We start from the raw sequence: 25552 nt of genomic DNA on the forward strand, positions 1-25552 counted from the left end.
ATTCTCCTAAACCTTGGGAAAAAAGCATTTAATAAAGGCATTTAGAAGGAGTGCGTCAGTTGCTTTGCGAACCTTAAAACAAATAATGTTGAGAATTTTCATTTTAAAGATAACAATATCAAAATTAGAAAAAAATTTAGATGTTTAAAGTTTAGAAAATTACATTTTAAGATGATAAGAATAAAATAATAGGTACTAAGTAGCGAGCAAAAATTTTTATTCTGTTGTGTATTTGACGGCTGCCCCCTTCCACCTAAATACCAAACAACAATCAATCAAAGAAATTTTACCCGACCTCCCCCACAACTTGGATCCGCTGGTATTAAAGATAGTGACACTTCAGGGAATTAATAAGAGAAACCGGAGAGAACGAGGGACGGATCGTCCAGAATTTCACTATGATCCCATGATGGTTGACTCATCCCTCCAAACCCCCTCTCTGCGGCTTTTGTTTGTGTTTTGGATTTGCTTGTTTGTTGTACTCAACAGAAAACAATTCGGATCACAAATCCTAACCCTTACCCTAACCGTAACCCTATACATATAGGTAGACAACTTAACAAACGAGCGTCAAGGATTTCTCAATTCCCCCTGATCGCAATTTAGCATTTGTCCTTTGAAAGTCATTTTGCAAGCAGATGTTCAGTCACGTCACCAAAAAACTGAAGGGTAAATGCAATACGGTTTTTTCTGGGAATTCTTGACGCCTTGTGTCACCAGTGATAAAAGGAGAAGAGGGAATATGATGGACACATATAGTGGAGGTGACAGCTTCTGTCCTTTCACAATACGATTAGCTCATCAAGAGAAAACCCTCAACTGCTCAGTCATTTTTTTGGATATTCGTTCACCCGGTTGCGACAGCGCGGTAGTTTCTCAAAAAAAAACGCTTTGCTTCAAATTAGTCGAAAATCATCTATAATTCAGCAACATGATATTTAATTCAAATAACTTCCCGTAAATTCAGGCAACGGAACACTTTTGGTTCCCTTTTTTACGATAAAGAGTCACGTCGCAGCTTTTCTCGTCACTTTGTGTTCTTTCATCAACGATGCGAAAACTACGGCAACAATCTCCGAAGATTTACGAAAGCAAGCCGTAAACTACCCCGAAGTTATGCGAATATTTCCGAGGTATCTTCAAAGGTTTCTGAAGATTTCAGTCTTACTAGTAAATGAGCCTTTCAGGCACCAAAAGTGATGCTTGTTATAATTTTTTTTAAAGGAAGGTATATAATACATTATATAAGTATGACGTCAAAATATACCAAACAGTATTGAAGTTTCAAGCTTTGTTTTATTATTTACAATTTGCTTTAGCTACTTACGGACAAATGTTCATTTAAATGTTCAGAATCTCCTACACAAGTGACTTACAATCGGTGGCTCGTAAGCAGTGAGAAAGGCGATCTCCTTTATAAGCTGAGAGTTTAATTCTGAAATAAAAGGAAAAAAAAAATAAAAAATTTCTAATGCACAGCTGTCTAAGAGGCAGTATCGATAATTAGTCGAGATACTCAAGAAATACAAAGTCTTTCTTCAACAATATTGCTAAATTTTTTGGGGGGCGTTCATTGAATGAAGAAGACAATATGCAAAAAGCCAAAAAGCGAAAAGAAATAAAAAGCCAAAAAGAGATTATTTAGCATAAAAATTTGTTACCTGGGACCTTGCAAGTTGTAAAACATATGCATTAAAATGTGAGTTGAGTTCATTGGGAAAAAAAAAAAAAAAAAGTACAGTGTGCGTTTCTTCTCCTAACCTTTTAATTTCGAGTGGAGAATAAAAAATGTTCCACTTTTTCTTCTACTAAGCAATTTTACCTTTTGTTAGAATTCCTCTCTCCTTGTAAAACTGAAGACAAGACTCAAGTTCTTCTCTAGAGTAACGGGGAACCTCGATGTTAATGGAATCCAGGACTGCTGTTAAACCTCTCTATGTTGGATAGAAGAATACATGATGTCTTCGATAAATATTTAGAATATCTGAATTATTATTAATAATCATCGGATAAGTCGAGAATTTTCAAGGCTGTGGTATATGTTATATCTCAAAATAATGTCAAAAGTGTATGGCGTAATTACTCGATGCGCCGCTCTCGATGACGTGCCGCATGTGAGAGCAAAAATATTAATATTCGCCGCCCCCGAATAAGCACCACATCTAAAAAAAAAAAGCTCAAAGGCGTCTATTAGGGAGCACCCTGATTGCAAAGTGCGATATTCCCTATGCGCAAGGATCAATTTTTTTTTCTTTATGTTGATAGGAACAACATCCGTTATAATTTTGCAACGATTATCTAATGCTCAGGTACACGTTTGGTCCCATCAATTGAAAAGCAGCGAGACGCATGCCCAACGTTTGACCGCTGTGTTTCCTTAGGCCCGCTGTTTTTCCTTAGGCCATTTCCGAATTACCTCTGGCCCCTTTTTTTCAAAACTAGGCCTGGTGCTCAACCATTCGTATGAAAGTGAGTTAAATTTGCATGTGAATGAAAACACTCGACTTTGAAACAGAAGCCGAAGGTAGTTCGGAAATGACCTACGAAAACACAGCGGGCCCGTGGAAATACAACGGTCAATAATGGTGCAATGGGTTGATCATAAACCCTCTAACTCCCATGAGTGACCGAGACGGAATTTCTCCTTACAATATCAATACAATATCAACTAGATAAGTGACGAGAATAAAGAAAAATATCAGTCTGGGGTTAATAGTTGATCCAATACTAAATTCTCTGAACTAACATTTAAAGAACTATATAGCAGACAGTAAGGAGAATTACTGATGAGATCTTGGGAGTTAAAGAGTCAAAGGCGTGTCTCCTTCTCACCTGTCCAATGAGGTCTGGTATCTCATAAGACTTGATGTCACTTCTCAACATTCCTGTGCGTGATAACGCGAACACCATAGCTCCATTTTTCTGAAGGAAAAAAAAATGAACAAAAATATTTATGTTCTGTTCATTGATACTTTTTGAGTGTGTTCTTACTTACATGCTACCACAAGCGTTACACCGTTCGTCAGATTGTTAAATTTTACTACATACAATTTCGTTTCTCTTCGGCGAAAAAATAAAAAAGCTATCGACGATCGTCTGCCCAAGGGAGTTGTCCCATACGCATTTGGCGAAACTGTTCGTTAGTCGATGGGTAACCGTCTTAAGTTTGTACACCAAATGCGTTGTCGCATGGCTGCACAAATTGGATTTGATGAAACCAGCGTTCTGCGCGTGAGCAAATGGCAAAATCACGGACAAAAAATGCAGATTCCATTTCTTATTGCTTACCAGTCCTTCAGTAGGATGAAGGAGTTCTGTAAAGTGATGTACCAAACTCAGCCTCTTGGGTTTTATCTAGCACAAAAAAAGGGAAAATAAATTTAAAGATAATCTTCCACGAACTCCTTCCCGTTAAGGGAGACCTTAAAAGTGCTGTGGGACCATATAAATGCAGTCAAACAGATGACATTGATGAACATCGAGGAGTTGAGCAAATCAAGCTTAACGCGGGCAAATTTTCAGCAGTTACTTTTGTCTCCGCCCAAAGAGGAGAAATTTTCTTTCTTTCATAGTGGGCAAGTATCAATTTCGGTGTAAGTTCACCAGTATTGTGAAAATTTGTCGAAATTTACCCAAACCACCTAATACTCAGTAAAAGGCGGAAAAAAACGACCACAAGGAATCATCATCAAAGCACAGAGGGCAAGAGATTACTGCACAGTGCTTCTGTTTAGTCAGTGAAGGGTTGGGCTTGATGTTCTGAGATCTCCATGTTTCTAGCTGTTACTCGACGAAGTATCCAAGGATTAGACAGAGTTCACACCACATCTGTACTTATCTGTTAACCCTTTAACCCCTAAGAGTGACCAGCATCTAATTTCTCCTTACAATATCACCACTGAATCACATATTAATGTCATGAGGATAAAGGAAATGATCACCCACTAAAGGAACTCTTGATTGTTAGACAAATTCTCCTTGTCAGCGCATTAGTAAATGTACAGAGAACAGTATGGAGAATATAGATATTGATGTTAGGGTGTAAAGGGTTAAACTGCCTTACCCATTTTTGTTTGACATCCTTGAGGGTGGTTTTTAAGAAAAATCCATTGAACTCGTTCACAGCAAATAGCACTCGCAAACTGAAAGGGGAAGAAGAAAATGTCGATTCTACAAGCTTTTTCTTTCCCGCGTTATATTGGTATCATATGACACATGAGAGAACAAACTTCGTGACCTATTCATCGACTCTGGCGTGTTATCTCCGAGGTACATGTACACTAGCTTACAGTAGACGAGGCGTAAAAATTAGTCAACACACCAACCTGGGGTTACTCCTTATTTCTTTCAGTAATATGCCTACAGCATCAGAGGTAAAATTTGCTCTCCTAAGACCCTGAGATGTAAAAAGATTTAGCTTCATAATCCATCGAATATCTTTATTTGCGCACAATTGGTCTAAAGGCGTGACATGACATACAGTGCCCCAGCTAAAACTGGCGGATCTTCCCCCAGTGATTTTTTTAACCCAATTTTTATACCTAGAGTCCCACAAGACGCAAAGGTAATTTTCTGTGCTTAACAGAAGGGACCAATCTTTTCTGTTTAATGAAACAACTTCAATTTGGCTTACGGATAGAAAATCAAATAAAGCTATGATCCTAGCAAATGACATGCAGTTTAAGCAATGGAGGAAAGAAACATAAAGAGAATCCAGGCTTCGACGGGATTCGACAGAATTGGACGAAACGAAGTCCTGTTACCAATTAATCAAAACTAGGCAGAATCTGAGAAGGAAATTAAACATCGGTTGTACGTATTCATTTAAAAAAAAAAAGACAGTTAACTCTGCGAAATGCGAGAAAACAGCGCGTTCTGTCCATTTATACAAGCATGACGTGTTAACTGTCCCTTTGACTGTCCTATTACACTGTCCAATTAGAGGCAAGACGCGTACACTGTCCTATTAATGCTCAAATCGGGCTGGTGATAACAGATTACGTTCGAGAATTTTGTTATAGTTTTGATAATACAAAAAAATGTCTTCTTACGGTATCTACAATTTTTCCCAGTGGCTCTCCTTTTTCTATCACATCTTTCTTGCCAACAAGATATTGATTGTTTAACTGGACCTGAAAAAGAAATGAAGCCATAAAACTTAGACATGTTGAAAAGATTTAACCCTCTCACTCCCAGAAGTGACCAGAAAGGAATTTCTCCTACCAATAATGATACATTTTCAAGCAGAGAGGTGATGAGAAGAAAGAAAAATACTAACTAAGGGAATCATTTGACCAAACACTAAATTCTCAAAGTTAAAATTACTATAAAAACATGGCAGACATTGCTGAGAATTCGTACCTAGATCTTGACAGTGAAATGATTATGAAGTCTAACTTCAGTGTATATGCACTTTCAAAGACCTCACTTTTCATCCACTGACTAGATACTGCCTTACCAGAGTAAAAGGCCCAGTTTTTTAAAAAACAAACATCAATTGAATATGAAAACGATCTTCAAAGTAATGAACACTACTTAAACATTAGAGAAAATAAGAAAATTTTTTTCTTTCAGGCCTTGTTTTCACTACTGCTTACTATAAGCAGTGTTCATTACAACTGTGAAGATTGCTTTCATATTCATTTCTTAACCCGCAGTTCACATATATGATTTTTAGATACTCTAAGTCATTTGAACATCAATTGTTGCCAAAAGCATGAAGGATTTTTCTCCTCAAGAACAGCTACAGTAAATCACCCAAAGTGGTACAAGTAAATCTCTTTGCATTGTTGCCACAAAGGGTAGGAATCAGAACATGGACCAAGGTAGTGAAAAAGTGCTTGTCTCCTTCTCTGTCAATTTACCTCAGCAAGGGCCCTGCCATTGATTGCTTTGCACATCTGAAGCCAGGAATTTGCTGGCTTTGGTTGGTCAAATCTATCTGCATGATATGTTGACACTTGCAATTCAGATGGTCCATGTACCCAGCTAAATACTGCAATAAGAATCATGCTTGCAATTAGACTTGAACCTTCTACTTGATGAACAAATACATTATTTAATGCTAGAGGCAACTTAATGGCAACTAACTAATTTTAGAGGATTGCTTTTAATTTTTTGGTTTACCTGGATTTTGATGGTGCATGAATGATTGATTAAACTTATTACAATCTGTTCAACCCTCAATTACTCCTATCACATTTATGCTTGAAAAGAGAAATATATCATTAAAACAACTAAAAAGGAGCTCAAAGAAAGACAAAAAAGGATTGTGGAAGGTAAAAATTAGTATTTTTCAATTTAGTGGAAGTTCCCTCCATTCTTTCCATGTCCTGGTAATAAATTCAATAACAAAGTGATGATGTTTTTATTTGTGGTTGTTGTGTCAGTAAGTTTGGGTTTAACTAAGCATTTTATTATTGGTAAGTTCCACTTCTGTGGAACTTCTGCTAAATTGGAAAAAAACCCTATTAGGTAACTAAATGATCAATTCATTTAAGTTGACATTAAAAAATTTCAGTTATTTTAATAAACTACAATATTTACTTCAGTATAATTAAAATAACATCTTATTGACTTTATCAACTAAAACTAATATTGTTGTTTTGTGGCCATTCCTCTGCCAATCAAATGAAAGGCCATTTTTCCTATTGTTCAAAGTTTAGAGCCCTTATTTGATGAATATAAACACATTTATCCATACCACCTTTTGTGACATATTAATTACATACCAGAACACAAATCTTACCACTTGGTACAGGAAGAATGAACCATCCAGCAGAAAAACAATAATGGAGAACATGAATAAGTGATAAAGATTTTCCACGTCCATCATCACCATCTATTTTAATATAGTTAAAGAAAAGAACTGATAACAAGCCGACAACAAAAATCTTATCTAAGATCTGATTCTTAATTCTCCCCTCTAGCTGCTACATATTTTCTTGTAAACTAGTTACAAGAATTTGATCTCCAGTTTGCTGGATAATATATGGAAATTATGGGTAGAATTTGCATGTTAATCACCTCTTGGAGTTAAAGGATTAACACTTTGATTCATAGAGACCACATATCACAAGAGTTGTGAAAAGATACAGAAAATAAACTTTGGTGGAGGATGGCTCCTTTCTGGTAAGTCTTTCAGATGCTGTATCACCTCCAGAGCAGGGCTTCTTATCATCAAACTTGTGCTGCCTGCCATTTCAAACTTGAACAAAAAAATAACCAAGAAATTATCCAAAGGTTTCATCTAATCTAGAAGAGCAAACAAAAACAGGAAAAACATATAAAAAGCTCAGAGTTATATGTACCTCTGTTTGAAATCTCTTTGTGAAGAAGTAGGAGAGAACTCTACTAGAAATGTCCTGTGGGATGGTGTAAAATTGACCAATATTGGACTTCATGTGATCAGCCTGAAGAATAATCAAGAAAAAGATAAATTAAAAAAAAAAGATAAACAAAAGATAAATTTAAGAAATCTTGGAATAATAAGGCTCTTATAGATCTTACTCTGTGTGAAATATTTTAGTAAAATGATAAAAATTCTAAATAAAAGAATTAGAAAAGGGTAAGTTTAAGTCAGCTTACACTGGTGGCTCATCTGTTGGGAAATTAGTCCAGTTAATAGATCATTAACCATTTAACACCAGAGGGTGACTAACATCTAATTTCTCCAAACTTTATCACCAATGAAACAAACATTGATGTCATGAGAATAAAGGAAATGATTGCCAACTAATGAAGCTCTTGATTGTTAAACAAATTCTCCTTGTTAATATCAAATAGCTTTATGGAGGAAAGTAATGAGAATATGCAAACTGATGTTAGAGTGCTTGGAGTTATGCAACTAAGAGTATTGCTAATCCATTGCAGGTCTGATCCCAAAGAATTACATCAGGATTACCTAACAGTTCATCTGTAACTATTTATATTCATGGGGTGGAAAGAGTCACTGTGCCAGGAAAATTGTCTTGCCCATGAATGTCACATCTCTAAAACCAGAGTCTTATGTGGTGAACAATAGGCTACCCTGTCTAACACAATCAATTGCATGGAAGTGTTTCATCTGTTCATCTTCTCTCTGGTGCAATTTTAAGTTATCTGTAGGGTTATTACATACAACTTTGCACTTACAGGATGAAGGTCTCCAAGATTAAAAACTGATCTTTTACCACTGGACTCACTCTCTGGCAGTTCTGCTGCATCCTCATGGTCAGTTGGTTTTTCATTGGTGGCAGATTCACTCAAGTACCTGTTCAGCACTCCCTGTGTAAATATCAAATTTTTCTTTGAGTTACATTCAAAATTCCACACCTACAAACAACCATGTATGATTTTGTGTGTTATATAAAACACCAAAGGCCTTTACTGACAAGAAAAGTTGACTTCAATTATGGTGAAAGTTTTTGTTGACAGTTCTACACAGCAAGGAAGCTTGATTTGAGTAAAATTTATATTCATTTGCTAACTTGTTTCCATCAAGGAAAGAAAGAGAAATGAATAGAAAGACATGACTCAGGTTTGATAAGCATGACATTGGCATGATGTTCGAGAACAACTGCCAAAATGTAATTAACTACTATTTACTAAGGTGGAGGCAGCTAGAGGTGGATATTACCAAGGTGATATGATACAATTATCAGAGGGGCACAAAAAAAGATGATTTGAACTAATTTTCTAGTAACAATTATAATATTATTACTATAATCTCACACTGGATACTTCGAATAGCAAAGGATATTCTGAGTTTGAGTAGCCAATCGGAGCACATCTTTAATACAATCTACTGTCACTAATTTATATCAATTCCCAACAGACAAGGTACATATGCACCTCTTTCTCCAGCTCTGTGGCGATTACTTGTTTTCAGTAAGTGTGTAACTTACAGGAACCAAAAAACACTTTGTTTCTGTCTCAAAAACCCGAAGTTGGTTAGAAATGAATTTCTTGAAGTGTGATTTTGTCTCCTTGGCAGCTAATAGATTAATGTTACTGGTTAATCTCCCTTGGGCCATTTTAGACCTTACCCTCATTGACAGACTTTTTCCAGATAAATGATTTGTTACCTTAACAGCTTTGTTTCCTAAGAAAATCTGACCACACTTTCCTTTCTTGATCACCTGTCTTGAAGGATCTAGAAAAGACAAAAATGCCCTCTAGTTGATTCACTGATTCTTTTGACAGGCTGGACAGTTATTATTCTTTCTCAGAAAGATCTCATCACAAAAAGAACTTGCATAACACTTAATCATTTACACCCTAACATCAGTATGTATATTCTCCACACTGTTTCTAAATATTTCCTATGGTGCCGACAAGGACTTGCATAAACCTGGGGTAAAAACAACGCGATGAGAGATTTTCTTCTAAAATCGAACCCACTGACTAGATACATCAAAAGATATCAATATATTACAAAATAATTATTTTCAGTAAAAAATACCAGACCTGACAAGAAGATATTTTTGGACCTGAAATGTCTGAAGGCCGCCATCTTAAAAAAAAAGAATTAACCATGTTATATGAAGTACTACGTTCGCGTTGGCTACCACTGCTGAGCTTCACTCTGACATTTGAGAAACATAATGGCGGACTTCTTGGAAGAAGTTTGAGTAAAAGGGTGGTCGTTTTCTCTTATTTTGAAGCATAGCGAGTATGCCTGGTAGCGATAGGAAAAATCGTAGGCGTCGAAGTAGGAGCAGATCTCGTTCTCCTGGTCGAAAACGCAGAAGCCGTACTCATTCGCGATCTCCACGACGCAGGCACAAAGATCGTTCATCTTCACCAGCAGATCGTACTCGGGAAAATGTTGTAGCGAAAAAGAAGACTGTCGACAGAGAAGAGGAGAAACGAAGTAAAAGGTAGGTTAAAGGTTTGAAAATTATATTTCATGTTTATATCCCACTAGCGAGGAACATTTTTGTCTGATTACACAATGGAAACATTTTGTTGTTGTCGAGAAGAACGTTCCATAAATATATTGTATAAGGCCACTTCTATGCATCCATTAGATCTCAACAGAGCCTTTTGTGTCATCTCTATTTCTTCAAAGTTTTCCCACAAGGTGAACCATACTGACATACTGCTCTGTAGAATTTTCATTATATTCCTGCCTTTTGTTGTGTCATTCGATGTAACCCCTTTATGTTCCAACATCAAAATACAGAATCTCTGTATCATTTTCTTTACATTTGCTATAGTACTGACAAGTAGAATTTGTTTAACTACTAAGAACTTCTTTAGTCAGTGATCATTTTCTTTATTCTCATGACCTTAATGTTTCATACAGGGGTGATGTGGTAAGGAGAAATTAGATGCCAGTCACCCTTTGGGATCAAAGGATTAAAGCTGTTCTTTGTGTGATAATTTATTGATTTGGAATATGTGCTTGTATTTTGAAGGAAAGAAAAAGAACTTTTGAAATCACTAGAAACACCTGAAGAGAAACGAGCGAGGAGACTTGCCAAAAAGGTGAAACACCATCTTCACACAATTGTATTTCTCTGAAAGCAACTTGAGAAAGGGGTATAGAACATACACCTTCTCCTGATGCCATCTGATTATGTTTTCATGTAGAAGAGATGATTTACAATTATATATACTTTGATTACTATTTCATCCCAACAGGAAGCAAAAGAGAAAAAGAAAAAGAAAGAAATGGGATGGGATGACGAATATCTGGTAAGAGAATCACCTGTTGTTGTTACTTATCAGGACATTTGGCCATTTTTTTTCCCCTTAACCCTTTAACTCCTGTGAGTGACCAAGAGATAATTTCTCCTTACAATATCAATATAATATCAACCAGATAAGTGATGAGAATGAAGAAAAATATCAATTTGGGGATAATTAATTACTCTAATACTAAATTCTCTAAACTAACATTATAAGAATTGTATGGTTGACAGTTAGGAGGATTACAAATTTGATCTGGGAGTTAAAGGGTTAAAGGATGAAATTTCCTGAAAATGACAATGATACAGTGACTAATGTCACATTTTAAAAAGGGTTGGGTTGTTGATAAATTTAATGTACAGAAGGAACAAAAAATTTGCAAACAAAAATAAACACAAGAACAAAACAACACAAACAGAGGTAATTGTACACTTAAAATTAGAGATGTTTTGAACAGGAAATTTCATGTGTCTGTTCTTTCCTTTGTTGTATTATTAACAGTATATGTATCATTTTGCTGTTTTTGTTCTCAGGGATATACAAACACTGATAATCCATTTGGAGATGCTCATTTGCTTGAAACTTTTGTATGGCAAAAGGTACATGTATTTTACCAATTTTTCTTCACTCTACACTTGAATCTATTTATCCATACTTTAATCTTTTTTTATATTGGAGTAGTGGTATCTCATATTACCAAATTAAATATTTAGTGTTAGTAAATACCACACACATGCAAAGCATGCACCATACGGCTACAATTCAGATGTAGCTTTTAAATTGGCGTATAATAATTTAGGATCAATATCAGTATCTGACAAGTTAGGGTTGATGTTGGGTTAGGGAAGGGGTAAATGTTGGGTTAGGGAAGGGGTAGGTGGGCAGTTGCCCAGATACCGATATTGATCCATAATTAACTGTTGGTGACCATTGTCTGCCTCCTAGGTATAGAGGGGTGATATAGGAATTTTTTTTATTTTGGGCCCTGGTATAAGCATAAGGCAATTTGTCAGAAAAGTTTCTCTGTTCAAAAGGTTTGGCTGGAGAATGCCACTGAGGAGAGTGTGTTTTGGGTTAGAACACAGCATAATCATATGTACTGTATGTTTTAACCAAGTCATTACATCAAACCTTTTAATATGGAGTCCTGTACACTAACAATTAAGCCACTGTTTTCTTTACATGCAACTTACTTTGATCTGCAGAAGAGAGAAAAGGATGGAGAACAGCATTTAAAAGAAGAAGAGCAAAGAAGAATAGAAAAGCTAAGACAACATGAAGCTAAGGTAAAGATGCCATACTCAGCCAAGAGACTGAATTGTTCAATTCTAGAAAGTACAATTAAATTTATCTCGTTAACCTTTTAACTCCTGGAAGTGATTAACAAGTAGCTTCTCTCTTACTATTATATCCTTACTTTGTCCAGCAAACAGGTAACGAGAATGCTCAAACTTATGAGGTAGAAGTTGTTATCTTGATCTAATACCAAATTCTTGTAACTAATTTGCAAGGAAATGTATAGCAGCTAAAGGAGAGAATAAACAATCAGATCTTGGGAGTTAAAGGTTTAAGGAACAAAGTAGTGCATTTTAAGAAGCAAATGACTTCATTTTAGAAGGTAAAAGCAGATATTTTCTGCACCTGGATTTTTTAATGCAGTGTTGCTGTAGCGCTCAGCCCCCTCTTTTCTCTCAGTAAATGAAAATAAATAGAAAAAACCTCATACTTTATGTGAAATATCAACAGAAAGAGACAACTTATCATTCCTTTAACAATTTGAATGATAGAATCATCTAAAACTCAAGTTAAGGTAGCAGGTCAGAAACAAAGTGCTTTTAAAATTGCTTGTACATGCTGTCCAGGGATATAGGACATTTTACAGCATTTATAGGTTAGGGAGTATCCCACTCCATCTGTTGTAGTAATTGGTCAGTTTTTGTATGCTGAAAACAAATGGAATCGATGCTGTCTGTTAGAACTAATTTATAGTAACTCTGGAGGGTCCTTGTAGTATTTGGTGTGACAAGAATTGTTAGTATTAACCTTAAAAATTGTTGTAATTGAATATAATAGCAGTTGAAAAAATTATCAAACTTGAACCTGGTATTAAATGTATTTTGAATAAGTCATGAAAACAGATTTTTTGCAACTTTACTTTAAAAAGTTTTTTTTTTCATTGTGATGCTATCTATTGAATGACTTCTATTTTCAATTGTTTTGTAGAGAGAATTGGAAAAAGTGAAAAAGCGGAGGATTGTAAGTGTCATTATTACATCAAATTATATTTAAATACTGTTAACAAACTGATTGTAAGTGTGTGGGACTGATTTTACAGTGTACAAAGTTAAGAATATATGATAACCAGAGATTCTGGACATTTTAACAACAGCCTAAATAAAGTGCCAGGAAGCTTCAACTGTATTTTTTGTCCTCTTAAGGAAAGGGAACATGAAAAGCAGATGCGAGAGGAGGAAAGGGTAAGATAATTATTAGCTATAATGGCAAGAACCATGATTTCCTGGCAATTCTTTGGATTTATGTGATGGAATAACAAAAAGATGCATACACATAATGTGGTTAAAATGCATTTTCATACTCTCGAAATTTTGATTCAAACACATCTTAGGAAACACTTCAAAGGGATAAAGAAGCAATGTCTTTTAAGGAGTGGGAAGAGCAGGAGGATAAGGTATATAACATGTAAATTTAATGATGCAATTGCGTTGTGTAATAGTTTTAAAGTATTATTAGGAATAATTCAGTTATAACTTTTTGTGGGTCTTGCGGGTTTGAAGTTATATAGTTTAGCTTCAAAATGATAATTATTAAATTAAATATTGTTTTTCTTAAGAACAACGTGTACTTTTATCTGTCAAATGTTTGTTTCCTCTGATGCTTAAAATGCACCTCTTCAACTAATAAGATTAAAATGACAAAAAAGTGATTTTTGATTTGTTTTTTGTTAAAAGAAAAAGAAACCAAAAAAAAGAAACTTCCAAAGTTTTAGAAACATTTTTTTTGGCTATAGAGCTGTTACATTTATCTATTCATTGGAAAGGGCTAAACCTCTCAGCTAGCACATGCTACTCCCTTGCTGTATTCCTGGCTCATTTGCAACCAATTTCCATTACATTATTTGGGAAACAAGTGCTAAGCACACCATCAAGGTGATTTTATTCTCAAGAAAATGTTGAATTCAGTGTTCTGTTTCTTCATGGTTGGCTGACTTTTGCTTATTATCTTTCTTGTGTTTGAAAATAGTTTCACTTGGAACAGGCAAAGCTGCGCTCAAAAATTCGCATTCAGGATGGAAGAGGTACTGTGCAATTGTATATTAAATGTAAATAGCGATAATTATAGTGACTTAATTTATGAGGCAATAAATACTTTTGTAAAGCTGTGGGCTGTACTGTTAAAAAAAATGAATTTTGGTTACATGCACATGCGCCGAGTTATACAATGTAATCTTTATACCTAACCAAACATTAAAAGATGAATATAGAAAGGGAGAACTGGTTAGTTTATACTGTTTATACTGAACTGGTTAGTGTATACTGTAAGTTATAGTTAAAATGGTTAATGGCAGTAGTTGCAGCAGCTCAGTGGCTTTTGTATGCTCCTTTGAAATAATTGCTCTCATTAGAAATTCCATCAGTGGCACACTATTTATGATAAAAAGTAACAGAGCTACTCCATCTCTCTGTTTGCCCTTGTACCAATCATATCAAAACCCTCTCAATTAAGTGGCAAGTAGTACAAAGGTTTGCCTGACTGGTAACGTGCTCTGTTTGAAATGTCAGTGTTCCCTTGAAGTTTTTACTCTAATTACCCTTATATGCCTGACTCCCTTGAAACAGAAGAACACTCTGTTCTTTGATTGCATTAAGCCTCTCTTGTCTTGTTTTCAGCCAAACCCATTGATCTGCTAGCACAATATGTCGGTACTGAAGTTAATGACTTGGAAATTCAAATGCATGAACCTTACACAATTCTAGTGGTGAGCAGTGTTGATGGTTTTGATTTGTTTTGCTATGTAGTAAAATGGATTTTGATAGTCTGTTAATTTGAAATTAAATGGTATCTAAGTATTCTCATGCAGCATTCATCATCTGCTCCGTGCCTAATATTTGCCTTTCTTATTGTGATAAGAATTTTTTTTTTTTAGTGATTTGTAGTTATAATTTACAAGTCAAGCTAAGCAATACTCAAACACAATGTGTACATGCAAATTATACAAATTATAATATTATCATGATCATTTGACAGGAGGTAGTTGATGTCAAGCCTTCTTTGAACAGAAACTATGGCCTTGAATTTGCCAAGTTCTACAAAAACCTACAAGCCCCCTTGAAACCTTGATCAAATATTATTTTATAAATAACTTTTTTGTTGTTGTTGTGGCTTATGACAATCAGTTGATTAAAATTAAATTTCCCATTTCAATTTTCCTAACTTTTCCTTCAAAACTCTGAATTCAGGAAGTAATTTAAATTTATAATGTTTTACAGGAATCACATTGAGACCATTTGAAAATTTGGTATCATGACTTTTTTTGTGCCTTTGCAGGGACTCACAATAGATGATCTGGAGGACTTGATGGTAGATATTAAGGTGTACATGGAGTTGGAGGAGGGGAAGAATGCAGAATTTTGGATGGTAAAATACTAAACAAAGTGCTTGTTTTATTTTTTTTATAATTTGCTCAAAGCTTTCATTACTTGAGAGTTAGACATTCCTTTTTTTGTGAGATTATTTTGACTTGAACACAAAATTTCAAATTGGTGAGCCTAGTGATAATTTTTTGCAGGACATGACAGTTGTTTGTAGAGATGAGCTTCAAAAATTAAAGAAAGAAGATCCAAGGTACAGTGGTAAGTTGAAGTCATAATCATTTTTTAAATTCATTCAAAAATGTCAAAACTCGAGAATTTTTTTGCAGGGTTTGTTTCCTACATTCAGCATCTAAGAGAACTTTTTTATTTAAGTCTGGCCATAGCACTTTTACAATTTACTGGATGCTGTGTGAATCAAGATGAAAATATGACACATCTACTCATTTCAAATTTCTTCTCTGGTGGTGAGGATTTGATGAAGAAATAATTTTGCTAATGATATATCCTGTCATTCTTATTGCAGAACATATGGATCGACGAGAGAGTATAAATGCCTCTGTCAATAAAGATGTAACAAACATTTTTGGTGGAAAAACTTACAGTCAGCTTTTAGCTTTGCAAAAGCAGATCAACCAAAAGATAGCAAGTGGAGATGCAGTGGATATAGGTATTAATAATTACTTTATACATGTTTTAGATTCTGTAAAACTGAGATATTGAGAAACTAATTTTTAATTAATAATTATAAATCAAATCCAAAGTAATCAAAGTAGCCAATTGGAGCAAAAAATATCACTAGGAGCCAATTACAGGACAAAGTAAAAGAAAACCAAATGAATGCATTCTCATGATGATTGACACTGGGTATTGGGTTATTGACTTTGATTGATTGGCACTGATTTGAAATTGTTTATCCACGTATGTATAAAAAAAAACCTTAGTCTTCTTTCATACACATGGGTTTATTACAGAGAGGGAAAATGCCATGTCACAAGCCCAGGAAATGGCAGCAAAGGGAAACTTTCAAAAGGGTGGCAGTCAAAGTATTGAAAATGAAAAATTGCATTTGGTTCTTTTACTTGCAGGTTATTGGGAAACTTTACTGCATCAGTTAAAGGCACATATAGCAAGAGCAAGGCTGAGGGAATTTCATCAAACAATGCTAAGGAAAAAGTTAGATGAACTGAAAAAACAGGTAGTTTCAAATTCAAACAAATTCAAAGTTTCAAATTCAAATGAATAGGTTCCCAATGATCAAATGTGGCTTCTTGCTTTCTTCAGGCAGTGTTCTGTGTAACTGCATTATTTTATTAATGGTATTACTTCCACTGCAAATACTGCATATCATCACTGATTGTAATGGTAGAAGCCAGTCAAGAAAATTTAATGTCTAATGCTCTGATCACATATGAAATGTCATTTAATAAGTAAAACTTTTTAGGAGTAATGGGTCCAGGGGAAATCTTCCTTTAGGTTGATCAACTTAATTGAAACTGTCAAGCTAAGGAGTGTAAGGAGATTTACTTATTCTAAGGACTGGACATCTATTTTGTGAGAACTAATTTTATGAAACATCTCATTTCTGTACACTTGTCAGAAATTGGAGATGGCTAGCCAGTCAAAAGATGAAAGCTCTGAGTCAGAACAAGGCTCTGATGATGAAGAAAGAGGTAACAAATCAGACTCTAATACAGAGCCAAATGAAAACCCTGACCATGGCAGTGAAGCAAAAGAATCTGCAGAACAAGAGAAAGTGGCAGCAACTGGAGGGGCAGAGACAAATGCAAGTGTTTACACAGAACTGGATCTTACAGAGGAAGGTACAATACTCAAAACATTTTCAGATAAATATTTTATGAAGTAAATTTCTTAGGCTGTTGTTTACTTTAATTATTCCTGTCTGTATAAAATTAATCTGAGGGTTTCTTTCCACCTTTAGGTTATACAGCATATGATGCAGGCAATTACAGTCCCAGATTGTTGAAGTTTCAAGACGTTGAAGAGGTGACTAATATTTGAAACTCAGTTTACTATCTTGTAAACATACATGTAGCTTCGTAATTCTCTGCCTGGATTTAAGTGGCCTACATAATTATACTTTAAATTAACTGGTTAAAGTTGAACTTTTTCTCATCAACTGTGTAGGGTATGATTGTTGATCCAACAGAGGATTGGGAGCAACTTGTAAGTATCTGAGAACTTTTTAAGTTATTTTTTCCTGCGTGAGATTTTTTTTTTTTGCAGTACAGTATAAAGAACAAGACATATGCTATTTGGATGTTATTTGAAACATGCTGAGAGCAATCCAATTTCATTACAATTATTTAGAGTAATTATTTTCAGGTGAATTTATTAATATAAATCATGGCAAGGTTACCGTATATAATTATAATCATGTAGTTTAGTTTTTCTTTCAGTAAGAAAAAGCCAGTGTCTTTTTCAATCAGATACAGTGTTTATTATGGTAACTCTAGGAAATACACTGTAGATGTTTTGTACTGTATAGTAAGGGCTCGATCATTGTCATTATCATTATCATCATCATCATCATCATCATTGGATGGTATAATCGTTATAATTTTAATGATTATTACCATCACAGTACCACTTACACCATCACTATGATATCTATAATACTTTTTGTTATGTGTAATCATTATTTTAACAAACTATGTGATTGTATATTGTAAGAATTAGATTAAGTATGATTAAAATTTTCAGTGCAAAACATATTATTTTTCAGAGGTATTATAAGAAAATGTTTAAGTTTAGCAACACGTCACATTGCATTTTAGGAAATATTAAGACAAGAAGTCTCAAGTGGCGGAACAGCAGATGTGGTGAGTGTCTAGTAAATCCTTCCAGTCGGTGCTTAATTCCTAAAATTTGCTCTTAAAATTAATTTTAACTTTATTATTATTAAGGTTCCTATTGATTTCCAGGTGAGAAATTAACTATTTCAGTCAATTTACAGTTACTAATTGAAGGCACCAAAATTTATATTTCTTTTATTTGGTAAAGGACAAGAGTGCAGCGTCAGCAGGAATGGTTGCAGCAGAAGCTAGTAAAGGCATGGGAGCTGATGAAGAATCATTTAATGTTCCTGTTCCTGTCACGCAAAAGGTTAGAGATGCCTGTGTACAGACAGGGATAAAAATGATGCAAGTGTGGTTTAACTGGCAATAGAGAGCTCTGTTTCAGGTTTCTCCTGATCACAATGGTGAATATGATTATTTTTTTCCACAGACATACCTATGGTCAGACAAGTACAGACCCAGAAAACCAAGATTCTTTAACAGAGTTCACACTGTAGGTTTCAAGTGTAATTGTTTGTTTTTGACTTGTGCTAATTATTACTGACATGTATTTATAAAAATTATCAATAATGCATTGTTTTTGCATATTAAGTTCTTTAAATACATCTCTTCATTGGTGATGTGGTTGCCCAATAGTCAAACATTGAACTCTGGGTAATGCATTCCAACTATGGGCAGCAGCTGGGTCAATGTGTTGTGTTTTTGTGCAAGACACGTCACTCTGACTCACAGTGCCTTAATCCACCCTGCAATAGAAATGAGTACAGGTACTACTGAACTGTCAGAGAAGCCTGATGAAATGCAGGGGTATTATCTGCAGTGGACTGGCATCCAATCTTGGAAGAGTGAAAATATATGTACTGGTGGTCAGTTTGTTGCACAAAAACTATGATGATGTTATGCTGCCATTGTGAGGACACCCAGCACAAGAGTTGATTTCAGTATTTCTAGACTAAGATTTCTTGTCTGCTTTTTAACAGGGATATGAATGGAATAAATACAATCAGACTCATTACGATAGTGATAATCCACCACCCAAAATTGTACAAGGATACAAGTTTAATGTAAGTTCAAAAACTGTAATTTATTCTTACTGTTTTTGTGATCAGTGTCAAGAGGGCCACAAGCTTATAGTGGAAGAACATTTATTGAATCAAATCAACCTTCTTAGAGAGAATTCCTTGGGCCCACTGCTTGGGTAAAACTGCAGTTTGGGTTAGACCTTGTGTAAATAACTGGCCCTTTGAGTTTAATTAATGGTTATTGATTTTATATAATGCCAGTCAGTTTTTTTTTCCTGGACAGATATTTTATCCTGATCTCATCAATAAACAAGAAGCACCAGAATACTTTTTGGTAGGTCACTTTACAGTTTCTTGAATTCTCCCTTTGTAGTTTGTATTTTCAAAAGATGGTCAGGAACTTGTTTCATTTTAAAACCATGATGACAATCTTCATATCATATAATTTGATTAAACTATTCATAATTTATTCAATTGAAGAGAGTTGATATCTAAAGATTATAATCAGGAAACTAGCTGCTGTTGAATTTCATGTTTTTTTGCAGAATTTATTTAAACTAAGTCTATAATTTTTATTGTCTCATTTTTAAAATATGCAATATGAATTTATATGGATTTGCTTTCTCTTTCAGGAACAAAGTCCAGGAGATTCAAAAGACTTTGCTATTCTCAGGTTTCATGCAGGACCCCCATATGAGGTGATTTGTGACTTCTCTATGAACAATTTGTCATTCCAATAATTTTGTTGATAATTTTAATAATCTGCTCTTTATGTAATATTTGTTTCTCTTCCAACATAGGATATTGCCTTCAAGATTGTCAACCGCGAATGGGAGTATTCTCATCGTCATGGATTCCGCTGCCAATTTCAAAACAATATTTTCCAACTCTGGTTTCATTTTAAGAGATATAGATATCGAAGATAGCAGGCACCTCATTTTTGTCTTTTTCTTTTAGATGTCGTATTAGCACTAATAACCTGTCACATTTTCCTTTTAGAATTGTGAACATTTTCTTTCAAGTGTAAGAAATACAACAAATTGAACAAACTTGTAAATGAAGTAACATCATTGATTAAATACTCTCATGTGGCCACTTCATGCTTGTGTGCTAGCGTTAGTTAGTCATGGATGTATAGTTTAGTAATTGAATTGTTGCATTCACATTGTAAAATATATGTAACTACCTGTAGCTTCTCTCTCTTCTCTTAGAGGTCTGTCATTTACTGGCGGGCATGGGGGTCTGGTGCAAGTGGGGTGGAGGGTCATTAAATTTTTTTGCAGCCAGAAAGGGAAGGGTCACAAACATTTTTGCAGAGCTTTGGGCAGTTTCATGTATCTCTTTTGGACCATTTTGGCAGGTCCTCTGATTGGATAAAGGCTTGCTTATTGCATACATTAGAGGTTTGATAGCTTGAACTTCGACGGAAAATTGTAAAATGTTCAAGTTGTTGAGTACAGGTGATTGGAAACAAGGAAAAGTATTACAGTTATCAAGTTTTGAAATCAAATTAGCACAATCCAGTGCTAATTAGCAAGGATTTGAGTTGATAAGGATGCTGTGGAAATTCAATACAGGTGATTTCCATGAAAGTCAAGTACAAAGAAACAGAACTCATGACAATAATTTCACTTTTTTTATGAACAAATTTACATGGCAGGTAAATAATGCATGACATCTTTAGTGCATTTAAGATTACTCCTCTTGCATCAATTACAGATAACATATTGTCAGGGAAAGGCACTCCTTTAAGTAATAACTTATATGATTTTTGGAACATTCAATTAATGTGTTGTATATTTTCAAATCAAAGAGGCAAGTGTTGAGACACTGAAAATGATTAGCAATTAGTATTGAGGTATTAGATTTGCAAAACAATAATCCTGATCCCAATTAAATTATTTTTTTAAATTTAGTATCAAATTTAGCAGTATATGAATCAAAAGTTGTGGCTTTACTGCAACTCTTAAAACTTACGGCTCAACAAAAAGATTAAAAAAGGATCCAGAAAAAGTTTCAAGCTTGAGTTTAAAACAAGAATGTTTCAGGTTTGTTTGGGGGCTAAATTGCCAGTAAAAAAAGGATGAAAACAAAATGAAAAGGAATAAAAAAATGAACTGGGAATTTGAGGTAAATGTTTAGTCTGTCACATCAATGATAAGAGGTGTGATGAATTCACTGTGACGGATTCCAAGTGAAAAATTCGGGGCTGATGGTTTGTTTATGTACACCTTCTCAGGGCTGTGGGCTCCAGGTCCAGGCTTTTGAGTGGAATCTGTAGAAGAAGTGAGTAAGTGAGTATTGTTGTCTAACTGTTTTTATTGTTTTTTTTGTTGATAAATGATCAGTAAGATGCTGTAAGTAACTGCAGCAATGTAAAACTAGCTGCTCATGTCACAAATTGCATGTTGACTAACTGTGCTTCAATCTCTTCAAAAAAAAAGACAATTTAAAAAAGCTGCAAAAGATGATATCGATTACACTTTAAATACTTACCTCCAGGCATGTAGCTTCTCTGATTCATGGAATAAGCTGGGTCCCTCTTTTTGTAGACTACTGGATCAACTGTTCTATAATTTCCTGGCCCAGGGGTCTTAGCAAGATCTTCAGCAAATCCACCTGTCTTGGCTCTTCCAGTCATAGAGAAGGATGCCGATGAGTATCTGTTTGGGATCTTGGATCCAAGTAGCGCTGGAAGTGAGTAAGAGTTGGGTGATGGAGTGGAGTCACCTAAAAGGATGAAAAAAAAATAGTATGACATTGTGGGAATTTTTTTGGGGAACAAGATGACAAGGTTTGTCATTTGGAAGCCATGCAGGGTGTTACTGTATATCTCAGTGCCCACTTACGTTTTCTGTATCTTGTTCGTGCACCACATGACCATGCTGGGGCATATCTTTCTCCTTGAGGATGGACCTTCTCTGGGGAGTAGGAACCTGGTGCTGGTGTCTTGAATGACACTTAAAAGTGAACAGAGAAATTATTCAATTTTTAATCATAGAAATACATTTTAAACCTATTGGGTGTTTCTATGTAGTGCTACATGCATATAGTCAGTTCAGTTTTTTTTTTAAAGATGTATGATGTTTTGACCAAACTACTTAGAAGAGCTATTTAATTTGTACTGTCTTACATACTTTTATTTCAACATGGATATACTCTTAGCTTGAGGGCTAGTTTACAGGTATTCCACCTAATAACTAGTTCTGTCTCTTCAAAAATATATTTTTTTTGTTACCAAACTTTTCCTATTGGGATGAAACAATTTGTTTCATAATACTTGGAGTAACAGGCCTTGCTGGATGTTAAAAGTGATAGTTACACCCACAGAATATTAATCATTCAATAACATTGTGCCTTTAAGGTTCTGTAAACAGCAAGAACCTGAAGTTTATAATTTATTCTGTGAGTTATCTTTAGTTAGTGACTAATTGTGGCTGATAACTTCACACAATAGAGAAATTTTGGGTGTTACATGCAAAAAGGTTCATTACTAAAAGGAAATAAAATGACTCAAATCCTCATATTAATGAATATTTTCGGACAGGTGAACATTTCCAATGCTTAACTAGCAAAATATACATTTACCATGGAAGTGCTATTAGGATTCAAACACCTGGTTAAAATTGCATTATGCATATTCACATAGATAGAAAATCGTGATGAAACAGAAACGAAATCTATCGGATATGTTCAAGGGTGATAACGAATTTCAAAGATAAGATGTTAAAATCGCTTATTATATATCAAAATTAACAGTTAAAAGTTTTTGAAAGTCAAATATCGAGTCTTTTCTCTTCATTTCGGAGAAACTCTCTCTTTTGTCATGAGATGACTTGAAGGCTTTGACTCTCATTCTTTAAATCCATATTACGAACGAAAAGAAGCAAAAATGACATAACCGTGTCGAATAAAGACTATTGGCTCAGCTACGAAAGGCGACATTCAGCCCATATACGTTAGATATAATGACTATAAAGACCTGCAGGTACTTTTTGGAACAGGTGTTTGCATGTATTCCTTCAAAATGCTATCAGGACTTAAATATTAATTCTTCTGTTGAAATCGCTTTCGGCTTCTTACCGCCTGATTAATTTAAGCATGTTATGGGGCTTCACTTCTAAACACAACAATAGGCTCACTTCAACGTGTAGTCCCCATTTGCAATATTTTTTTAGCGCTAGCTACTTACTGGTATCTTTTTGTCGCCCCAAAATGGAATAACTTGGCGTTCCATCAACTCCATCCTTTGTTATACGTGGATCAACTTTATACCCAGGTCCAGGACTGCAGTCTTTCTTGAACACTAAAAACGAAAATACATGTAAAATTCATACCGTGAGCTTTAGTGCATGTTGACATTTCGCACTGCGGGAAAACCCCACGGCGAGAACAACACTGACTCCGTCGATCGCAAAATTTTCAACGCATACTTACTTGAATTTTCCAAGCGATGACCAAATGAATAAGCCGGCTTTCTGACTCTTCTACAATCATGTTGTTGATGTCCCAACATCGAAGGGAGTCCATAACGACCGGGTCCTGGGCCTGAAAGGCGAGCAGATGAAACGAGATATGTCCTTAGTGATTCAAAGCTTCACTGTAAACAATTCGTGACAAATGTCGAAAGCTATAAAACACATTGGCTTAATTGCCACATTTCGAGCAAACAGTTTCAGATCGATCGAAAAGCATTCAAATGACACAGTAGCCTTTGGTTGAAGAGATAGAGCTATTGAGGAAAGCTAAATGACAGTATAACCAATTAACGGTATGCTTGCCAGTAGCTTCTAATAGTCCGGAAAATACATCACCGGGCAGCTGTGTAGACACAAAGCCTCCGAAAGGTTTGTTTTGTGAAATGGAAAGTAAAGACATATCCTAATTCACTTCCTTGGCCATTGATTAGGAAAACGATATCGTATTCAGTATATTTCAATCCAAGATTTCGAAATTATAATAGAAGATTGGGTGTTGCATCGATGGTTTTAAATAAATGTAATTAAAGATGCCTCAAAGATTTGAACAAATTTCACTTACTTTAATTTTTCTTTACTTCTTTTAATTTCTCTTTTAAAAGGAAGTTGATGAGTACATACAAAATATTGATATGGCTCTCGCCATGACCAATGTTTGGTGATTGAAAAAGTTGAAGGTGAACGCGTGGCTTCGAACACGCCACGCTTCACCAAGCTGGACCCAAAAAGTTTTACGAAAATCATCCCATCCAACTGGGAAAATCTATCATAAACATTTTCTCGGTATAAAATTAATTCTAATATTCGAACCAATTTTCGATGACCCATCCACTACGCTCTTTAAGTTGAAGCTACTTGACTTTGATCGAGCTTGAAACTTATAACTCCGCCATGACTCACCTCTTTCCCTCGCAGCAATCTGTACAACTTTTTCACCCTTTTCTTCAGTGGCCATATTTCCTTAATTGTAGACTTAAAAAGTTTGGGAATTATTCTCTGAAAAGTTGCCGAAACAACCCAAGATCTGAGCGCCGCAAATTCCGATGCGATTCTGCCTCCTCCTCGTTGCAAACAAAAGCTTTTTCTAACAACGTCTCCAAGATACCGGTTTCCCTGGCTACAAAGCCTTAGCAACACGTAAACATTTCGTCCATTTCCGGTCATGATTATTTCCGGTCTCAACTTTCGCGACCATTTGACAAAGCTAAATGAAACTTTAATGTTAGGAAGTTATAAGGAGTTTTTTTTTACTGATGAATAAAACCACTAGACTATACACGGCTCAATTCTAGCTTTTCTAATGCAATCATCAAAAGAGCTATTTTTAATTGATCGCAAACATTTCAAACTTTTTCAGACAGGACTAATGACATGCACGCTGAAACATCAACAAACCGTAATAGCTGGTCACGAATTTACGAAGAATGGTGTTTTACCTTTATAAACAGATTTCCGATGTCAAAACCAGTTATCGTAAATTATTCCAGTCTGCGTTTTAAATTTATCAAGCTATTTACAGCCCGCAAATTAAAAGATTCGTTGAAAACCATCATTGATCACATGGCAGATGAGACTCTTTGACCGCTTGGAGCCGATTTACATATCAGACGGTGACACAAAACTGACAAGTTATGTAAGATATGACCATCAATTGAATCGCTGAGATAGCAAAAGTCGTCCTTATCGGTATAATCTTCAAAAGGGCGACTTTTTTTTTTTGCAAGCAAATTTGCCTCAATTCGTAATAAAACAAAAGGCTTAAGAGATAAAGGTAAGAGTGATCATCGCATTTTTGAACACTACTTGTACAGGAGTGAAAATCAAGTTATGATTTCAGGCTTGATTCAGGTTTGATTTTCACTACATAACGGCAATGATCATTATTATCTTCATTTATTAATCCGTAGTTCAAATATATGATATTCATTTATTCCCATTCGTTAAAACAA

The 25552-nt window shown here is 35.1% G+C and overlaps 3 protein-coding genes across 3 annotated transcripts; 1 reads left to right on the forward strand and 2 right to left on the reverse strand.

Moving 5' to 3' along the window:
• Positions 1-1276: 1276 nt before the first annotated feature.
• LOC131779262 (small ribosomal subunit protein mS29) lies at positions 1277-9527 on the reverse strand. Its single transcript, XM_059095786.2, has 14 exons — positions 9448-9527; positions 9066-9133; positions 8134-8265; positions 7311-7412; positions 7096-7207; positions 6749-6841; positions 5865-5995; positions 5052-5132; positions 4326-4396; positions 4064-4142; positions 3289-3354; positions 2833-2922; positions 1823-1934; positions 1277-1435 (listed from the first exon to the last, which is right to left on the reverse strand). The coding sequence occupies exons 1-14, from the start codon at positions 9491-9493 to the stop codon at positions 1350-1352; spliced, it is 1269 nt and encodes a 422-aa protein (XP_058951769.2). The 5' UTR covers positions 9494-9527; the 3' UTR covers positions 1277-1349.
• Positions 9528-9564: 37 nt separating this feature from the next.
• On the forward strand, positions 9565-20770 carry LOC131779263 (splicing factor Cactin-like). Its single transcript, XM_059095787.2, has 24 exons — positions 9565-9860; positions 10401-10470; positions 10627-10680; positions 11208-11273; positions 11880-11960; positions 12898-12930; positions 13113-13151; positions 13301-13363; positions 13936-13990; positions 14583-14671; positions 15241-15330; positions 15482-15545; positions 15811-15954; positions 16373-16482; positions 16885-17107; positions 17227-17291; positions 17433-17471; positions 18083-18127; positions 18309-18410; positions 18534-18596; positions 19084-19167; positions 19409-19459; positions 19758-19823; positions 19926-20770. The coding sequence occupies exons 1-24, from the start codon at positions 9655-9657 to the stop codon at positions 20049-20051; spliced, it is 2028 nt and encodes a 675-aa protein (XP_058951770.2). The 5' UTR covers positions 9565-9654; the 3' UTR covers positions 20052-20770.
• Positions 20771-20790: 20 nt separating this feature from the next.
• Positions 20791-24678, reverse strand: LOC131779264 (ciliary microtubule associated protein 1A-like). Its single transcript, XM_059095788.2, has 6 exons — positions 24504-24678; positions 23563-23673; positions 23318-23431; positions 21975-22085; positions 21622-21855; positions 20791-21400 (listed from the first exon to the last, which is right to left on the reverse strand). Exons 1-6 carry the CDS (start codon positions 24556-24558, stop codon positions 21264-21266), a joined length of 762 nt encoding a protein of 253 aa, XP_058951771.1. The 5' UTR covers positions 24559-24678; the 3' UTR covers positions 20791-21263.
• Between the last annotated feature and the right edge of the window lie 874 nt (positions 24679-25552).

This window comes from Pocillopora verrucosa, chromosome 4 (assembly GCF_036669915.1).
Source record: "Pocillopora verrucosa isolate sample1 chromosome 4, ASM3666991v2, whole genome shotgun sequence".
NCBI lineage: Eukaryota > Metazoa > Cnidaria > Anthozoa > Scleractinia > Pocilloporidae > Pocillopora > Pocillopora verrucosa.

Coding starts and splice junctions, on each gene's coding strand:
- LOC131779264 (XM_059095788.2), bottom strand. CDS start 24,558: ATGGCCACTGAAGAAAAGGGTGAAAAAGTTGTACAGATTGCTGCGAGG. Junction 22,086..23,317: donor GGGGCGACAAAAAGATACCA/GTAAGTAGCTAG, acceptor TTCACTTTTAAG/TGTCATTCAAGACACCAGCA. Junction 21,856..21,974: donor ACGAACAAGATACAGAAAAC/GTAAGTGGGCAC, acceptor TCATCCTTTTAG/GTGACTCCACTCCATCACCC.
- LOC131779262 (XM_059095786.2), bottom strand. CDS start 9,493: ATGGCGGCCTTCAGACATTTCAGGTCCAAAAATATCTTCTTGTCAG. Junction 9,134..9,447: donor CAAAAATATCTTCTTGTCAG/GTCTGGTATTTT, acceptor TGTCTTTTCTAG/ATCCTTCAAGACAGGTGATC. Junction 7,413..8,133: donor ATCTTGGAGACCTTCATCCT/GTAAGTGCAAAG, acceptor ATTATTCTTCAG/GCTGATCACATGAAGTCCAA.
- LOC131779263 (XM_059095787.2), top strand. CDS start 9,655: ATGCCTGGTAGCGATAGGAAAAATCGTAGGCGTCGAAGTAGGAGCAGA. Junction 15,331..15,481: donor AGAATGCAGAATTTTGGATG/GTAAAATACTAA, acceptor AATTTTTTGCAG/GACATGACAGTTGTTTGTAG. Junction 18,597..19,083: donor TCTTTAACAGAGTTCACACT/GTAGGTTTCAAG, acceptor GCTTTTTAACAG/GGATATGAATGGAATAAATA.